General features: G+C 31.4%; 1 protein-coding gene across 2 annotated transcripts; it reads right to left on the minus strand.

Moving 5' to 3' along the window:
* Positions 1–2,685: 2,685 nt before the first annotated feature.
* LOC109156773 lies at positions 2,686–7,324 on the minus strand. Of its 2 annotated transcripts, XM_019304606.1 has the most exons (6): positions 5,557–5,646; positions 4,450–4,499; positions 3,623–3,769; positions 3,398–3,511; positions 3,109–3,207; positions 2,686–3,006 (listed from the first exon to the last, which is right to left on the minus strand). In XM_019304606.1, the coding sequence occupies exons 3-6, from the start codon at positions 3,758–3,760 to the stop codon at positions 2,815–2,817; spliced, it is 543 nt and encodes a 180-aa protein (XP_019160151.1). In that variant the 5' UTR covers positions 3,761–3,769; positions 4,450–4,499; positions 5,557–5,646; the 3' UTR covers positions 2,686–2,814. The 2 variants fall into 2 exon arrangements, with proteins under 2 accessions (XP_019160151.1, XP_019160150.1); XM_019304605.1 differs by lacking the exons at positions 4,450–4,499; positions 5,557–5,646 and adding an exon at positions 7,238–7,324.
* Between the last annotated feature and the right edge of the window lie 10,314 nt (positions 7,325–17,638).

A 17,638-nucleotide genomic window follows, 5' to 3' on the forward strand; every position in this document is an offset into this window, starting at 1 on the left:
ATATTGGCATAACTATTGGTGTTGTCGCACCGACCGCATGTTAAGGCGCGGCCGCACATAAACTCTGCTATATATATATATATATATATATACATATATATATATATATATATATATATATATATATATATATATATATATATATATGTATATATATATATATATATATATATATATATATGTATATATATATATATATATATATATATATATATATGTGTGTGTGTGTGTGTGTGTGTATGTATAATAAAGTTCAAATGCGGCGGGGTCTTCCCGTGCGGCGGTGCGGCGGAATTCCAGAATACACCAACAGTGTAAGAAAAACACACCATAATGAAATGTAATAAAACATCACAAAATACACAACAGACCCAAAAAAATACACCATATAAATTACCACCCCAATGGTGTATTTTCGAACACTGTATGGTGTTTTTACTCACACCTAATGGTGTGTGTTTGGTGATGCGGGGCTCTGTTTACTCTGTTTTTGTGGTGTATTTTCCTAACGCTGATGGTGCATATTTGTTGAACTATTGGTGTTGCCGCACCGCCGCACCGTAAGACACCGCCGCACCATAAGACACTGCCGCACCTGAACTCGCCTCTATATATATATTAAAATAAAGTTCAAATGCAGCGGGGTCTTCCCGTGCGGCGATGCGGCGGAATTCCAGAATACACCAACAGTGTTAACAATATGCACCAACAGTGTAAGAAAAACACACCATAATGAAATGTAATAAAACATCACAAAATACACAACAGACCCAAAAAAAATACACCATATAACTTACCACCCCAATGGTGTATTTGTTGAACTATTGGTGTTGCCGCACCGCCGCACCGTAAGACACCGCCGCACCATAAGACACTGCCGCACCTGAACTCGCCTCTATATATATATTAAAATAAAGTTCAAATGCAGCGGGGTCTTCCCGTGCGGCGATGCGGCGGAATTCCAGAATACACCAACAGTGTTAACAATATGCACCAACAGTGTAAGAAAAACACACCACAATGAAATGCAATAAAACATCACAAAATACACAACAGACCCAAAAAAAATACACCATATAACTCACCACCCCCAATGGTGTATTTTCGAACACTGTATGGTGTTTTTACTCACACCTAATGGTGTGTGTTTGGTGATGCGGGCCTCTGTTTACTCTGTTTTTTGTGGTGTATTTTCCTAACATTGATGGTGTATATTTGTTGAACTATTGGTGTTGTCGCACCGCCGCACCGTAAGACACTGTCGCACCTGAACTCGCCTCTAAAGTTCAAATGCGGTGAGGGCTTCAGCTGCGGCGATGCGGCAGAATTTCAGAATACACCAACAGTGTTAACAACATGCACCAACAGTGTAAGGGAAACACCCCACAATGAAATGCAAAAAAAAAACACCAAAAAATACACAATTGACCCCCAAAAAAATACACCATATAACTCACCCCACCCGAATGGTGTATTTCGCCGCAGTTGAACCTTACTATATATATATATATATATATATATATATATATATATATTGAATGCTACTGACTCTATTATATTGTAATATCTGTTCAAACATTTATCAACCTAATGAAGCACACAGAGTCAACAACCCAACAACCCCATCAACTTCGTCAACCCATTCATATATATATATATATATATATATATATATATATATATATATATATATATATATATATATATATATGAAAAAGTTCAATTGCGGCGAGACCCTCCCGTGTGGTTGTGCGGTGGTTTTCAGAATACACCAATAGTATAAGAGAAACACACAACAATGAAATGTAAAAATACACCAAAAATACACAACACACCCAAAAAATATACCATATACCTCTCTACCACTAATATTAATGGTGTATTTCCGAACAATGTGTGGTGCTTTTAGTCATACCTAATGGTGTGTTGTTGGTGATGTGTATATTACTTAATTTGTGTGTGTTTTTGTAGTGCATTTCATAACGTTGATGGTGTATATTTTGCTTAACTATTGGTGTATTCTGAAAACCGCCGCACGACCGTACTGGAGGGTCTCGCCGCACCGGAACTCGACTTTCTCTTCCCGTGCGGTTGTGCGGATGGATGCACGTTAAGCATTAATCTGATGCACTTAACGTACAAAACACGCGCACATTAAGCACACAAACAAAACACCTTAAGAACACAACCCCACGCACGTTAAGCACAAGTCTCACGCATGTTAAGCACAAGCCTCATGCACCTTAAGCACAGAACTCATGCACCTTTTAAGTTTCAACAACTACGTACTCACGTTAAGCACAAACTCACGCACATTAAGCACAAAACTCATGCATGTTAAGCACACAACTCACGCACCGTAAGCACAAAACTCACACACTTAAGCACAAAATTCACTCACTTAAGTTTCAACAACAACTCATATTAAGCACAAACACACGCACATTAAGGACACAAACTTCACGCGCATTAAGCACAATACTCAAGCACTTGAAGTACAAAACCAACGCACGTTAAAACCGCACAACCGCACGAGAAACACTTACCCGCACTTGTACCTCTTTCTATATATATGTGTGTGTATGGATTTTGAGTACGATGTATGTCAATTTCAATAGGTACTCTACATTGGAGGGAGAGACGGAAGGGTGGGACGGGGCAGAGTGAGTTTATAGAATTCCTAAATAATTTAAACATCATAGTTTCATTGAACAATCCAATGTATCATCTTCATGAAATAAAAAGGTCAAGTTTTCATAACTAAGAAATAAAAAGGCTGGCCATTATTGTTAATGTGATCTTTCGATCCCTACTTTAATCAACATAGCGAAGAAGCTCCTCATATGATTGGCCTTCATCATCCGCATCGCTCTGCTCACCATTTTTGCTCGAAGCATGACTTTCTTCTTTGTTGCTCGAAATGTCCTCCTCTGCTATTTCCTCTTCCTTTGCTTTCTTTTCCTTTGCTTTCTTTTCATTTTTGGAGGTTGAAGCTTCACCTTTCCTCTTTGGGTTACACAACACCATGCAAAAATTTTTATTTTGAAAATATTTATTGTAACCAAATATGTTTTAGTATAATTTAATTATTTGTCTATCACAACTCACCTTCTTTGATGATTTGCGTGGAGTGGGTCCATGCAGGATGTAATTTGATACTGCTTTAACGGTCCTAAAAGACTTTTTCACACCATCTTTATAGTAGAACTACACCATGCAAATAATACAAATTTTAAATGAAATTACAAATATCCAAAACACTATGATCTTAAAGTTAATTAACAAAATCTCCCACTCAATACATGGTAGTTGGCTGTTGGCAGACATAAATTTAATATATTACTGTGAAATATTTTTTTATCGTTTTGTTAAATAAAAACATTATTAATTAGATTACCTTTTCAACTCTCCCACTTGTTGAACGCTTTCTCATCTGCATCTTCCAATTCTGAGCTCTTTCTTTATACTGCACAGGGATTTCCACTTCCTCTTCACTTGGGTTTTCCTCATCCTATATATGATTGTATACAATTATAAAACTACCAAACTTACAACTGGAATTAACATTATTTAATATCAATAACCTCAAATCGAATGTATATTAAGTAAATTATATACTAACCAGGATGATGTCTATTTTATAATCGTCTGGGCTTTCTACGGATGGAATGAACTTCACTTTCATATCATAATCCCCCAAAACTATGGAGGTTTTAAGTTGTCGCCACTTTCTTTGGGGCACCACATTAGTGTTCACCATTTCCTCAGCCTGCCACAACAAAATCGTATAATTGAAACTAAAAATTATTAATAATAAAACTCGTTTAATCGAATTTTAATTAGAAAATATAATAATAATATTAACACTTTGAAGATTAAGAGCACTTGCCTAAGTAAAAGAAAAACACTTGAAAGGGCTATTGGGTGTGAAAACTATGGAAGCTATTAAGATTATTATTTTTATGGTGTGAGTAGTTTAAATAGCTTCCATTGACTTTATACTCAGTAACTCTCATTGAACTTTACCATACCCCTAATCAAATTGGATTTGATATTAGTTTTCACAAAAAGATAGATAAAAATGTTCATTATTCTACATTATTTTTGTATTATTGATTAAATTGATTTTCTAATATTCAATAATAATTAATGATTTAATTTTACAGCTTAACAAATAAATATAAATAAAATATTTTAACTTGTGAATAAAAATAAAATTTAACAATCACATTTTCTTCCATAAAAAAAATAATTAACAATCAAACATTCTAACTTGTAACTAAATATAACAAATTAGCAATCAAAATTTTCAAACATAAACAATTTTAATTTCTAGCTGTGGTTGAAGTGGGTTGTGGGAAGTCACACACACACACCAAAAAAAAAAAAATAATAATAATAATAAATTACATAATTGTGGATGTGGAATTTTACATTCTAAAATCTTACCTGTGTGAATCCAAGATTGTGAAACTTGTAATTTATGGATGATTATTCGGCTGGAAATAGTAATGTATACTTCGTTAGAACCTAGAGGAAGATTGTTGCAAGCTGAGCTTAAGTAGGAAGTATGAAGCAATTGTCCGAACAATAAAAAATAGGCGGTTTAAGGAATTTTTGCAGAGTTTATTTAGTGTATAAAGAAGAGCAATAACTACTGGGGTTAGCTAATCCCACATAACCCGTAATTCATCCGTCATTAAAAGACGTTTCATTTGACCAAAACAATTATATTTTCAATTGTATCCCTTAAACGCATTTCATTTTAAAAAGTGTCCCAAAACTTTTTTTTTTTTTAATTAGTGAAATGGTATTTTCGAACACTGTGTGATGCATTTATGCATACCTAATGGTGTATGCTGCACTGACACTGCACGGGAAGTTTAATAACAAAACTTGTTTAATCAAATTTTAATTAGGAAATTTAATAATAAGATGAACATTTTGAAGATTAAGAGGACCTGCCAAAGTAAAAAAGAAAAAAAAAAAAAAAAAGAAAAAAGAAGAAGAATCTTGAAGGGGCTATTGGGTGTGAAAACTACGGAGACTATTAAGACTATTACTCTTATGGTGCGAGTATGACGAGTAGTATAAATTGCTTCCGTTGACTTTATACTCAATAACTCATTCAACTTTACCATAACCCTACTCAAATCCGATAAAAATGTTCATTATTCTACATTACTTTTGTATTATAGATCAGATCGATTTTCTAATATCCAATAATAATAAATGATTTAATTTTACAATATAAAAAATAAATATAAATAAAATATTTTAACTTGTAAATAAAAATAATATTTAACGATCAAATTTCTTACATACAAAAAAAAAAAAAAAAAAAAAAAAAAATTAACAATCAAACATTCTAACGTGTAACTAAAAATAACAAATTAGCAATCAAAATTTTCAAACACAAACAATTTTCTAGTTGTGGTTGAAGTGGGTTGTGGGTAGTGATACAAACAAAAACATATGAAATGTTCTAACATTGGTTGCGTATATACATAAACATCAACTCTAAAACATATGAAATTTTACATTCTAAACTCTTACCTTTGTGAATCCAAGACTGTGAGACTTCTAATTAATGGGCGATTGTTAGTTGAAGGCGGCCGTGCTTAAGTAGGAAACATGGTGGTGTGATGAAGTTGTAGGTAGTGAGTAATTGTTTGAGCAACAAAAAGTAGATTTATGGAATATTTGTAAAGTCTGTTATGTGTAAAGATTTTTTTTTTTTTTTAAAGATAAGTGTAAAGACAATTTTAAAGAAATATAACTAGTGGTGTTAGCTAACCCCACACAACCCGTAAATCCATCAGCCATTAAATAACGTTTAAAGACGTTTCACTCGAGTCTTGACAAAAAAAGAATTTATATTTTCAAATATATCCCTAAAAAGCATTTCATTTCAAAAAATGTCCCAAATTGTTTTTTTTTTCTTTAATTAGTGAAATGGTCTAGAAAAGTTAAAGTCAAAATTTTGATGAGTTAATAATGTCAAAACCAGCGTGAAATGCAAAAAATACTCCTACAACTTTTGTTTAAATAGATTATAATTTTTTTTATTAGGTTATAAATTCATTCAATCAATTCTATATGCATCACAAATTAAATCGATTGAATAAATATCATACTCAAATGATTAGATTTTAATAGGTTATAAATTTATTCAATTTGATTTCTAGACAGGTCTTCCCGTGCGGTGAGAACAGGTATTCCCGTGCGGTCAGTGCGGCATACACCATTAGGTATGCATAAATGCACCATACAGTGTTCGAGAATACACCAGAATGAAATGCCGAAAAATGCACCACACAAAAAAAAATACACCACACATAATGGTGTATTTTCGAACACTGGATGATATATTTATGCATACCTAATGGTGTATGCCGCACTGACACCGCACGGGAAGACCTGTTTTCACAGGAACCTGACTCTCTCTCTCTCTCTCTATATATATATATATATATATATATATATATATATATATATATATATATATATATATATATATATATATATATATATATATATATAAGTCTAATATTATTAGTACCGAGAATTTAATAAGAAAACTTGTTTAATCAAATTTTAGTTAGGAAATTTAATAATAAGATGAACATTTTGAAGATTAGGAGGACCGGCCAAAGTAAAAAAAAAAAAAAAAAAAAAAAAAAAAATCTTGAAGGGGCTATTGGGTGTGAAAACTACGGAGACTATTAAGACTATAACTCTTATGGTGCGAGTATGACGAGTAGTATAAATTGCTTCCATTAACTTTATACTCAATAACTCATTCAACTTTACTATAACCCTACTCAAATCCGATTTGATATTAGTTTTTTCAAATAAATTAAAAAATGTTCATTATTCTACATTACTTTTATATTATAGATCAGATCGATTTTCTAATATCCAATAATAATAAATGATTTAATTTTACAAATAAAAAATAAATAAAAATAAAATATTTTAACTTGTAAATAAAAATAATATTTAATGATCAAATTTTCTTACATAAAAAAAATTAACAACCAAACATTCTAACGTGTAACTAAAAATAACAAATTAGCAATCAAAATTTTCAAACACAAACAATTTTCTAGCTGTGGTTGAAGTGGGTTGTGGGTAGTGACACAAACAAAAACATATGAAATGTTCCAACATTGGTTGCGTATATACATAAACATCAACTCTAAAATATATGAAATTTTACATTCTAAACTCTTACCTTTGTGAATCGAAGACTGTGATACTTCTAATCAATGGGCGATTGTTAGTTGAAGGCGGTCGTGCTCAAGTAGGAAACATGGTGGTGTGATGAAGTTGTAGGTAGTGAGTAATTGTTTGAGCTGTTCAAGAAGTAGATTTATGGAATATTTGCAGAGTCTGTTATGTGTAAATTTTTATTTTTATTTTTAAAGATAAGTGTAAAGACAATTGTAAAGAAATATAACTAGTGGGGTTAGCTAACCCCACACAACCCGTAAATCCATCAGCCATTAATAACAGACGTTTAAAGACGTTTCACTCGAATCATGACAAAAAGAGAATTTATATTTTCAAATATATCCCTAAAAAGCATTTCATTTCAAAAAGTGCCCCAAAATTTTTTTTTTCTTTAATTAGTGAAATAGTCTAGAAAAGTTAGTCAAAATTTTGATGAGTTAATAATGTCAAAACCAGCGTGAAATGCAAAAAATACTCCTACAACTTTTGTTTAAATAGATTATAATTTTTTTTCTATTAGGTTATACATTCATTCAATCAATTCTATATGCATCACAAATTAAATCGATTGAATAAATATCATACTCAAATGATTAGATTTTAATAGGTTATAAATTTATTTAATTTGATTTCTTATAATTTCAAACCATTTATTTGATTTAAACATGTTATAAATTTAGTTGATTTAATTAATAATAGATCATGAAAATGTAGGGGTGTAAATGAGCCGAGCCACTCGCGAGCCGCTCGTGAGCGGCTCGGTCAACGCTCGGCTCGAGCTCGGTCAAAATCGAGCTCGAGCCGAGCTCGAGCGGCTCGTCAAATAAACGAGCACGAGCCGAGCCTAGATACTCTAGGCTCGTGGCTCGTCGAGCCGGCTCGCGAGCCGTATAATATACAATATAATATATAATATTATATAATTAAAATATATAAAAATAATAATTAAAATTTAAAACTCAAAAGTCAAAACTTAAAAGCCCTATTGTTTTGAACATATCCGGGACGAAATATATATGTACAAGGAATCAAGGACTACTACTGTTGACTTGTGTTTTGTTGTGATTTGCAAACTTATTTTGAATGTTTTGAAGTTTGAACAAACAGACTTGTGTCTTCACTATCTTTTACTTCGTTGCGAAATTATTTTGAGTGTTTTGATTTGAAGTTTGTATTATTTATGTATGGATAAAACAGAGCAGTTTAAATTTTAAATCAAATAGGTTAAACCGTCAAATTCAAGGTTAAGATCGAGCACGCATTTGAACCCGAGCTCGAGCCTGATCTCGAGCTCGAATTCGAGCTCAAAATCAAGCTCGAACTCGAGCTCAAGATCGAGTTCGAGCTCGAGCTCGAACAATCGGCTCGAGCAGCTCGATAATTGCCGAGCTCGAGCTCGAGCATCCAGTTACGAGCTCGATCGAGCTCGAGCATAGCTGCATTTAACGAGCTCGAGCTCGAGCATACCCATGCTCAAGCTCGGCTCGACTCGTTTACACCCCTATGAAAATGAGACAAAATTAAAGTGTGACTAAAATGGCACACCAAATATAATGGTTTAGAGGAAAAGGGAAAGCATACAGGGATAATTTCCCTACGTACTATTAATTGAATGTCATTCTTACACGACAAAATTAAAGGTGAAATCTTCAAACAAAAATTATGGACACATTTATGGGTGAGGGTATATATCATTTAATAGAAGTTGGTGAGTATAAATAAAGATATTATTTTATATTCTAATGATATGGTGACACTCTATTAGGGTAAAATAAAATTGCGAGTTTAATTTCCAAATTGGGTTATTTTACATTTATTACACATGGGAGTCTTCTTATTACATAAAATTAAATATAGAAAAGATTTAAATTTTCTTCTTCAACATTAATAAATTTACGGGGACCTGTATTAGGTACTAGAAGATTCTATTAATATCCCGGGGTCTCTTGGCCTTTCCCCTCAAAAAAAAAAAAAAAAAAAAATCTTCTTATTTAATAGTTTATACTAAGAGAAATATGTTAAATGTTAGGCAAGATATAGAGAATTATATCATATCGTGGGACATGGTCCGAAATGATGTTGTTTTGTTTAAATTAATATATCTTTTTTTTTCTTTAATTTGATCAACATTCACCTTTGCAGTAGGCCAGGTCTATAATATGTTAACAAGTGTTAAAAGCTAATAGTGTTTGGAATTGGAAAATGGAAAATGAGCTTCAAGGCTAGTCTAAGGAGAAACCTAAAAATAACAAAAATTTCTTTAAAATTTCTAACTTTCCTCTTTTATAGTTCTCAGATTTCTCTACGTTACGAGACCTATTATTGTATTATGTGAGTAATGAGCCTCGTAACAGCAGGTACATGATTCTAATGATGGCTGCTACATGAACTATTACGAGCGTAATGCTGCCCGTAATTGCAAAATCAGATTTATGATTATCTCTGCTACGAAGCCTCCTACGCGCGTAACTTCAATTCATTCAAATAATACCAGATTTATCGTTATGATGCTTCTTGCTACGAACCAAACTCGAGCGTAATAGTACTCGCAATAGTAAAAATGGATTTCTAATCACGAGTGCTACAAGCCGAGTTATGAGTCTAGCTAATGGAGCTCATGATAGTATACTATTAAGCTTCCTTTCAATTTTTGCTTTTTTTTGTCCAATTCACCATTTTTTAGTCCAATTTTTCTACGGAACATAAAAGTGCCTCAAATATAGCTCTTAAATGCAATTCATCACAATTCAAGGCATTTCAACCACTAAAAGAACAAATTCAATTCCAAAATTGTCAAAAAATGACACTAAAAAGTAGTGGATCGGAATTTGACACTCATCCATACGCAGTCAATGTTATAAAACATTTTTTTTTTTTTTTTTGTGCCACTACACGCAACCCACTTCGACCAAAGTTATAAAATTGTTTATGTTTGAAATTTTGATCGATAGTTTGATAATTTTAGTTACAAGTGAGAATGTTTGATTGTTAATTATATTTTTTATGAAAACAAATTTGATGTTGAAATGTTATTTTTATATACAGGTTAAAATGATTTATTAATATTTATTTTTATGATATAAAATTTAATCATTAATTGGTATTTGAATTGATATTAGAAAATTGATCTTATCAATATTATTACAAAATTAATATAGAATAAGAAAAATTTTCATTTTATTTGTGAAAATTAATATCAAATCAGATTTCATTTTTAAGTAGTGTTATGATAGTAATAGTAATGTGTGAGATCGTCTCACGGGTCTCAATCTGTGAGCCGGGTTAGATCTTTGATTAATGGGTCAAATATTTGATTAATAGGCCTCATCTGTGACCTCATTAATCAAAGATTCCACCCGTCTCACGGATTAAGACCCGTGAGATGATCCCACACAAGTTTTTGCCATAAAGTAGTCTACATACAGAAGCAATTGTTTTTTTTTATTGTTTTTTTTTTTTAAACCAACTTAACTTGGATCCCAGCATCTAGAAAGGTAAACCATTCAAAAAACAAGAAAAAAAAAAAACAGAAAAAATGCCTAAATTAAATAACTTCCATAATCATCACACTCGATCAATAGCCCCTTGAAGTTTAAACAAGTTTTGTATTAAAACCTCAACACTAATAATAATAGAATCTTTTTATATATTATTGAAATTTTCAATTCTATTCTTTGTATGAATGTATGCAGTATGCATACAATAGTTTTTATCACTTTATTACTCTAGTTGTATTTTAATATGCTAACTTTAGAAATTTTAATACGTATAATTAATAATTTTAATTATTTTTATATCAAACAATAAATTTTCTATAAAAAAAATGTTTCATAAGATTCAAATTATAAACAAAATTAACTAATAAAAAATCAATTTAATATTGTGTATGCAAATTTAAATTTAAATGAGGCATCATCTACAATTTAGATGATGCCTCATTTAAATTTAAATTTGCATACAAAATCTTAAATTGATTTTTTATTAGTTAATTTTGTATATAATTTGAATCTTATGAAACATTTTTTTTTTATAGACCAAGGATCTTGTGGTCTAGTGGCACTAAGTTGCTCTCTCATATGGGAGTTGTGGGTTCAAGCATCAATGAAAGTAATATTAACTATTTGTGCTTCAGTAGGTTGAGAAAGTACTAATGAACAGATACAACATTGTAACAGAGTCTATTCAAAAAATCTTGTAAGGAATTTATTATCCTTCTATGAGTTGTTATTTTGGCTTTTAATGGAATGCCAACGCATTATTATCTCTTTTAATTTTTTGGTTAATAAAGTGGTTTGTTTTGTTTTAAATTAAATATTAAAAAAAGAAATTCTAATTTTTCTGTATGCTCAATTATTAATTTTGTTTAAAGTTTTAAAACCCATTTTAGTAGTAGAAAACATTAGTTTCATAAGAAATATGAATATATAAAATCATAATTTCATTACAAAACCTAAATATAATTTATGAATATAATAAAAAACTAATATGAATAAAATCATAATTTCATAAAACAAACCTAAATATAAATTATGAATATAATAAATTAACGAAATGTATTTGTAATTAAAACATTACCACAATAATAAAAAGATTCTAATATTATTAGTGTCTCCTATATAGGTTAACTAGCATATTAAAGAACTTGCATATCTAGTGATTAACATACAACATATTCTATACTTAGAAACTATTCCTCGATGGCAACAACTCATGAAATCACTTTTCACAAGCTCACATGTTAGCATACATCAAAATTTTATGCAATATAAAATTAATGGTAATTTTCTAATTATTTATCTTTTAAAAGAAATGAATAGTATGCACCAAGTTGTTCTCCCATATTGGAGGTTGTGGGTTCGAGCCTCAATTGGGGCGGCATTGACTCTTTGTGTTTCAATAGCTTGAGAAAGTAGTTGAACAGAATACTACATTGTAATAGAGTTGGTAGTACTTAAAAATGAATAGTATGATGTTGATTGAAGTTTTTTTCAGACTTTTTGCTTTTTTTTTTAATGCAACAACCATTCAGCTAAATATGTGCGACTATTTTCCCAACCACATAGGAATGGAAATCTTTCTCAAACTTCCAATCAAGTCATTCCTAAGTTGCACATGTGTTTGCCTATCATGAAAAAATATTATCAAAAGTCAAGAATTCATCTCCAAATTAAACACCTCAATGTCAAACTTGAGGGTGATGATCATAATCCTTGCCTTCTTGTGCATAGATGTTGTAAACCTAGGCAAGCAGGACTCATATTTTTATGAAGAAAATAATCACTCTATGAATATACTTATTGAGTTAAACAACCCTTTCGTACCTAAAAAGAAAATTTTCAAATTGTTGGTACTAGTAATGGCCTATTATACCATTCTGATAATCTTTGCAAATGTTATGATAATGTGATTATTTGGAATCCACTCATGAAAAAATATATGTACATTCCACGGTCAAGCATTACTTGTTATTCTTGTTACAATGATCATTGATTTGGATCCAGTTATGATTCAATTGAGAGGTACTATAAAGTGGTTAGTATTATATGCATGGAGAGTGATGATAAGCATGTGGTCAAGATTTTTAAAGGTAATTTAAGCACATGCACATATGGGTGAACATAAGTGACATGGTACTTGAACGCTTTAATTTCTTGACCAGTGACCTAGTATATTAAAGTGGGTCACTGCATTGGATTGGAAAGGTTAAGGATAATTGCAACAATATTGTAAGAAATAAGATATTGTATTATATTTGATGTGCATGAGGAGAGCTTCCATGAGATGGAGTTACCTATAATGTTGGCTACATATCCACATAAAATGCAAGTTGCTATATACATGGGATCATTGGCTATTGTTTCAGATGAAGTTATGCAAGTTTCTATATGGACAATGACAGAGTATGGTAGTGTGGAGTTATGGAATGAACAAATTTGTACTTATTGTTCCCCGATCAAGTGATTGTGTTGTGAATTTAAGAGGAATGGTGAGATTAAAGCGTATATAAACAAACATCAACTCTTCAACATATGAAATTTCATAATAGTTGTGGACGGGAAATTTAAAATTGTAAAATCTTACCTACGTGAATCTAAAATTATGCGACTTTTAATCTATGGACGGTTGTTCAGCTGGAGCTAGCGCCCAGAGAGTTTAGAGCATATGGCTATACGCAACACCTGAAATGGATAAAAAACAATTACATGAACTTTTGGACCTTAGGAAGGGTCTCAAATACGTTCAGAAAAGGGAACAAGTGTTTCGATTACCTGACCAACTTGGGTCAAACTAAAGATTGAGGTACCATGATTTTGGAGCAACAGCGGAACGAGAACAGCTGTGGCAACGAGAAGACTTGTGTGCCCCTCCATATATATCATCTATAAAAAAAAAAATGATATTATTTTACATTGTAATGATGTGCTGACACTCAATTATGGCAAAATAAAATAGCGAGATTAATTTCTAAATGGGGCTATTTTACATTGATAACACATTAATTAGAGTCGTCATCTTACATAAAATTAAATATAGAAAAAAAAATTTCTTCTTTAACATTAATAAATTTATGGGGACATGTATTAGGTATTTCTAATTTAATTATTTTCATTTTTTATTTTTTTTGAAAGGAATTATTTTCATTTAATAGTATACACGAAGAGAAATTTTTGAAATTTAAGGCAACATATATCAAATCATATCGTGAACCAGTGTCTAAAACGATGTTGTTATTTGTAATTTAGCATGACTTTTTGTTTTCCTTTTCGTTTGACCAATATTCACCATTGCAATAAGTCCATAATTAGTTACTTATAAATGTATCATATAAAATAATTCTAACAATTTTTAAGTTCATAATATTTGAAATGTATGTTTTTTTTTGAATGATTTGAAATGTATGTAAATAAATTACAAAACATCATTTTAAACAAGAGCTCACGTTGTACGATGGATCCTTGGTGGACCATTGTCCACGATATAACAATTGGCAACCTATGCACCTCCCTTGGGTTTAATGGGCAACATATGCACCTCCCTAGGGTTTAAAGTTATATAATAATAGTTCTTGAATGTAATATTCTAATTTTAGATTTTGTTTTATATTTTTAAACTATGTACTAAATCTTAGAGTTAATTCAATTTTTAGTCATAGATGTATAAGTGTCAGTCAATTTTAATCTTTTTTATCAAAATATTCGTATTTGGTCTCAGTATTATTGTGGCATGATCATTTTTTGTTATCCGTCAACGAAATAGTGGAAATGTAGTTAAATACAATGACATTTTTTTTATACAAAGTAGGTTGACCCACTATATTTTTTATGTTTATTTTTAAAAAAAAATTCATGATTGAAGATCGAAATGCCCTTGTAGTTAAGGATATTTAAATTGATTTGTTGATAGAGGACTAAAAATGGTCATGTAACAATAACACTATGACCAAAATTGGATGTTCTAAAAAAATGACTACAAGTGGACTGTCACCTATAAATCTAGGACAAAAATAGAATTAATAAAACAGGTAGTATGCGTATATTCATAAAAAGTATTGAATTTAAATCTTCAAAAATATTTTAAAAGATTCAAGAAAATACCAATTTTGGTCTCACGAGTATTAGCAAAATGACAGTTTTGGTCCACATGTTAATTTCTACCAATTTTCATCCACGACTATTGTTTTACTATCAATTTTCAAGGAACCATTTATGGTACAATTGAAAGTCTGGGATAAAAATATTGTAAATATCAATAGTTAATGAACCATTCCTGAAATTAACTATATTATTAATGTTGAATTGTTGAGTATTTAATTTAGGTATGGATTTTAAAAGAAAATTTGTTTAATCAATCAATAACTGACTACATAAATACAAATAATTTGTAAAGAATCATGAGTATTTAAAAAAAAAAAAAAAAAAAAAAAAAACTACAAATACAAATAATTTGATCATTCAAAACTATTTAGCATTTCTAATTTATATACTACCTAAAAATGAAATCCATTTTCATATTTTTTTCATGAATAAAATAAGAAGTTGCTTGATCTATATATGTTCTGTTAATGCAATATTTATATTCGTGTATTTTTCATCAAAATTAACTTAGACTAGGAAATGTTGTGTATGAAATTTCTAGATTCACAATCAATTTCTGTATTCGTGTAAATAGTGTATCTAGATGATTATTCAGTATAACTCTAGAAAACAATTATTCAGGGACTCCTTCCACAATATTAGGTGAACCCTAGTCCACAATATAACAATTGGCAACATATCCTCCCTTGTGATCAAAGTTGTATAATAGTTATTGAATGTAATATTCTAATTTTAAATTTTGTTTTATGTTTTAAAACTTCATACTATGGTAGATGTGACAACTTAGTGTTTTAAGTAACATAATTAAAATTATTAATTGTATCAAAATTTCTAAATCAAACAATAAAACCCTACTAACCTACTATCTCCAAAGTTCAACCATAAGATCCTATGTTGGTCCCAATAGAATGAAATGAGAGTCTAGAGGGGGGGCGGGGAGGTGGTGAATAGACTCTTTTCGTGAAAAGCCCTAATCGTCACCTTTCGGTGTCTTGGCGCAGCGGATAAGATAGATTCGTTTTAAATACTTTGCACGAGTTTGCGTAATTAGACAAACTTTCGGTAACGGTGATAAATAGAGTGATATGAATGCAGAAAAGAAAAGCGTAAGTAAAGAGATAGAAGGGACACGAGATTTTATAGTGGTTCGGCTAATGTTGCCTACTCCACTCTTCTTCCACAACTGTTGGAAGGATTGCACTATCACTCTTAGTACAATTACACAAAGACTTTCTTGATCACTAAGCCGGACAGCCTTCGTAGGTTTTTCAACTCCTCGAGTTTACTCCGCCTCTATCAACTTCTTCTCCTGAGTTGAGGTTGGTAGAAAATAATTTCTTGAATTCTCCAACGATGAGGTCTTGACTCTGAGATATGATTGCTTCAAGCAAATGGCAAGACTTCCTTTGAGGTGTAAGAAAAAGATCAATAATCTTCTTCAAGTAACTTAGCACCTCAAAACTGGTTCACAAAAGCTTTTAGTAAATTGTAGGCGTTTCAAGAGCTTCTGTAAGTAAGTAAGTCGAGTGAGAATGAACCAGCACCTTCTTAGTTGATGAAGGTGGGTTTATATAGGTGATGAAAATTCATCCGTTGGAGGGAGATGAAATTTTCGAACCTTTTAACTATTGGACAAGGACCGGGGAGCTTCATGCATTAAATGCTCCATTAATGAGGTTGTACCATGTAGCCGTTGGAGGTATGGAAAGCATTAGGCTTTGTCCTATAGCTTCAGAAGATGGTACATCTTCATTTAATGCTCCTTGAAAAGTGTGTCCCTTAAGATGAGGTCCTTATTGTCCTAGGATGTTGTCAAATCAGACAGCTAGAACATTCTTCTCGTGGTTGAAGAGAAGTAATGTTTGATACAGATGGTCTTCATAAAGAACTGTCTTTTCGTGTTTGTTGACAACTCCTTCTTGACTCTCGTTGATGTTCTTCATGTCTCGTGTCTTCTTTCGCCTTGGAGACCCTAACATCTAATCATAACTCATTTTCGTGTGTTTGTCTAGCTTAACACGAATTACATAGGAGTTATGGCAGCTCTCGTCTAGGACGAAAGCAGCGATTGAAAAAACAAAAGGTTAGGGGTCTATTTTTCTACATTACATTGGTATCATCAAAATCCTAATACAATGTTCCTAACATCCTATTAACCTATTATCTCCAAAATCCAAACAAACATAAAATATATATATCCAAAATCCAAACAACCATAAGATCCTATTAACCTAATTCAAATTCAACATCATCCTGAGCAGCTTCCCCAGTGAACCAACACACTGCATGTTGAATTATTTTATCTCGAATAGTTGACCCAATTTCGTAGTCCTTTTCCATAAAATTCCGCAGATACTCTGCAGCATCTTCATCCTCTGGCACTTGAGGTGGACTAAAGAAGTTGAAAAAGCTTTCACACTTTTCAGTTTTAGTGATAGGTTTCACATTCTTGGATCCCTTCTTAGGCGGCTCTTTCTCTGTCAAGGATTTTCTAGGATACCATTTATTACTTTCTCAAAAAATAGGTCATCTTCATCAATAATGTGATGCTTACAAGAACTACATGAGCTACAACTTTAGAGAAAAATATGAAGATTTAGTTCGAGAAAGACCACTCCGAGACGTTAGAGATTCAATCAATAACGAACTAGACTTCGACAACATGCTCAAGAAACAAAATGAACGTGATGATAAAGAGAGAATGGAAGCATGCACAACAGGTGGAAATAAATCTTTTGAACATATAATGATCCATTTAATTTCAGTTTTCTTCGATTTGTAATTTGTGTTTTATAAATGAAAGTTTG

Source organism: Ipomoea nil, unplaced genomic scaffold, assembly GCF_001879475.1.
Source record: "Ipomoea nil cultivar Tokyo-kokei standard unplaced genomic scaffold, Asagao_1.1 scaffold2759, whole genome shotgun sequence".
In the NCBI taxonomy this organism is placed as follows: Eukaryota; Viridiplantae; Streptophyta; class Magnoliopsida; order Solanales; family Convolvulaceae; genus Ipomoea; species Ipomoea nil.

What these genes read in the sequence shown, in the direction of transcription:
- LOC109156773 (XM_019304605.1), bottom strand. Translation starts at nt 3,760, where the DNA reads ATGGTGAACACTAATGTGGTGCCCCAAAGAAAGTGGCGACAACTTAAA. An exon ending in ATAAAATAGACATCATCCTG is followed by an intron (nt 3,512 to 3,622) that starts GTTAGTATATAA and finishes AATCATATATAG; the next exon opens with GATGAGGAAAACCCAAGTGA. An exon ending in CACGCAAATCATCAAAGAAG is followed by an intron (nt 3,007 to 3,108) that starts GTGAGTTGTGAT and finishes TGTAACCCAAAG; the next exon opens with AGGAAAGGTGAAGCTTCAAC.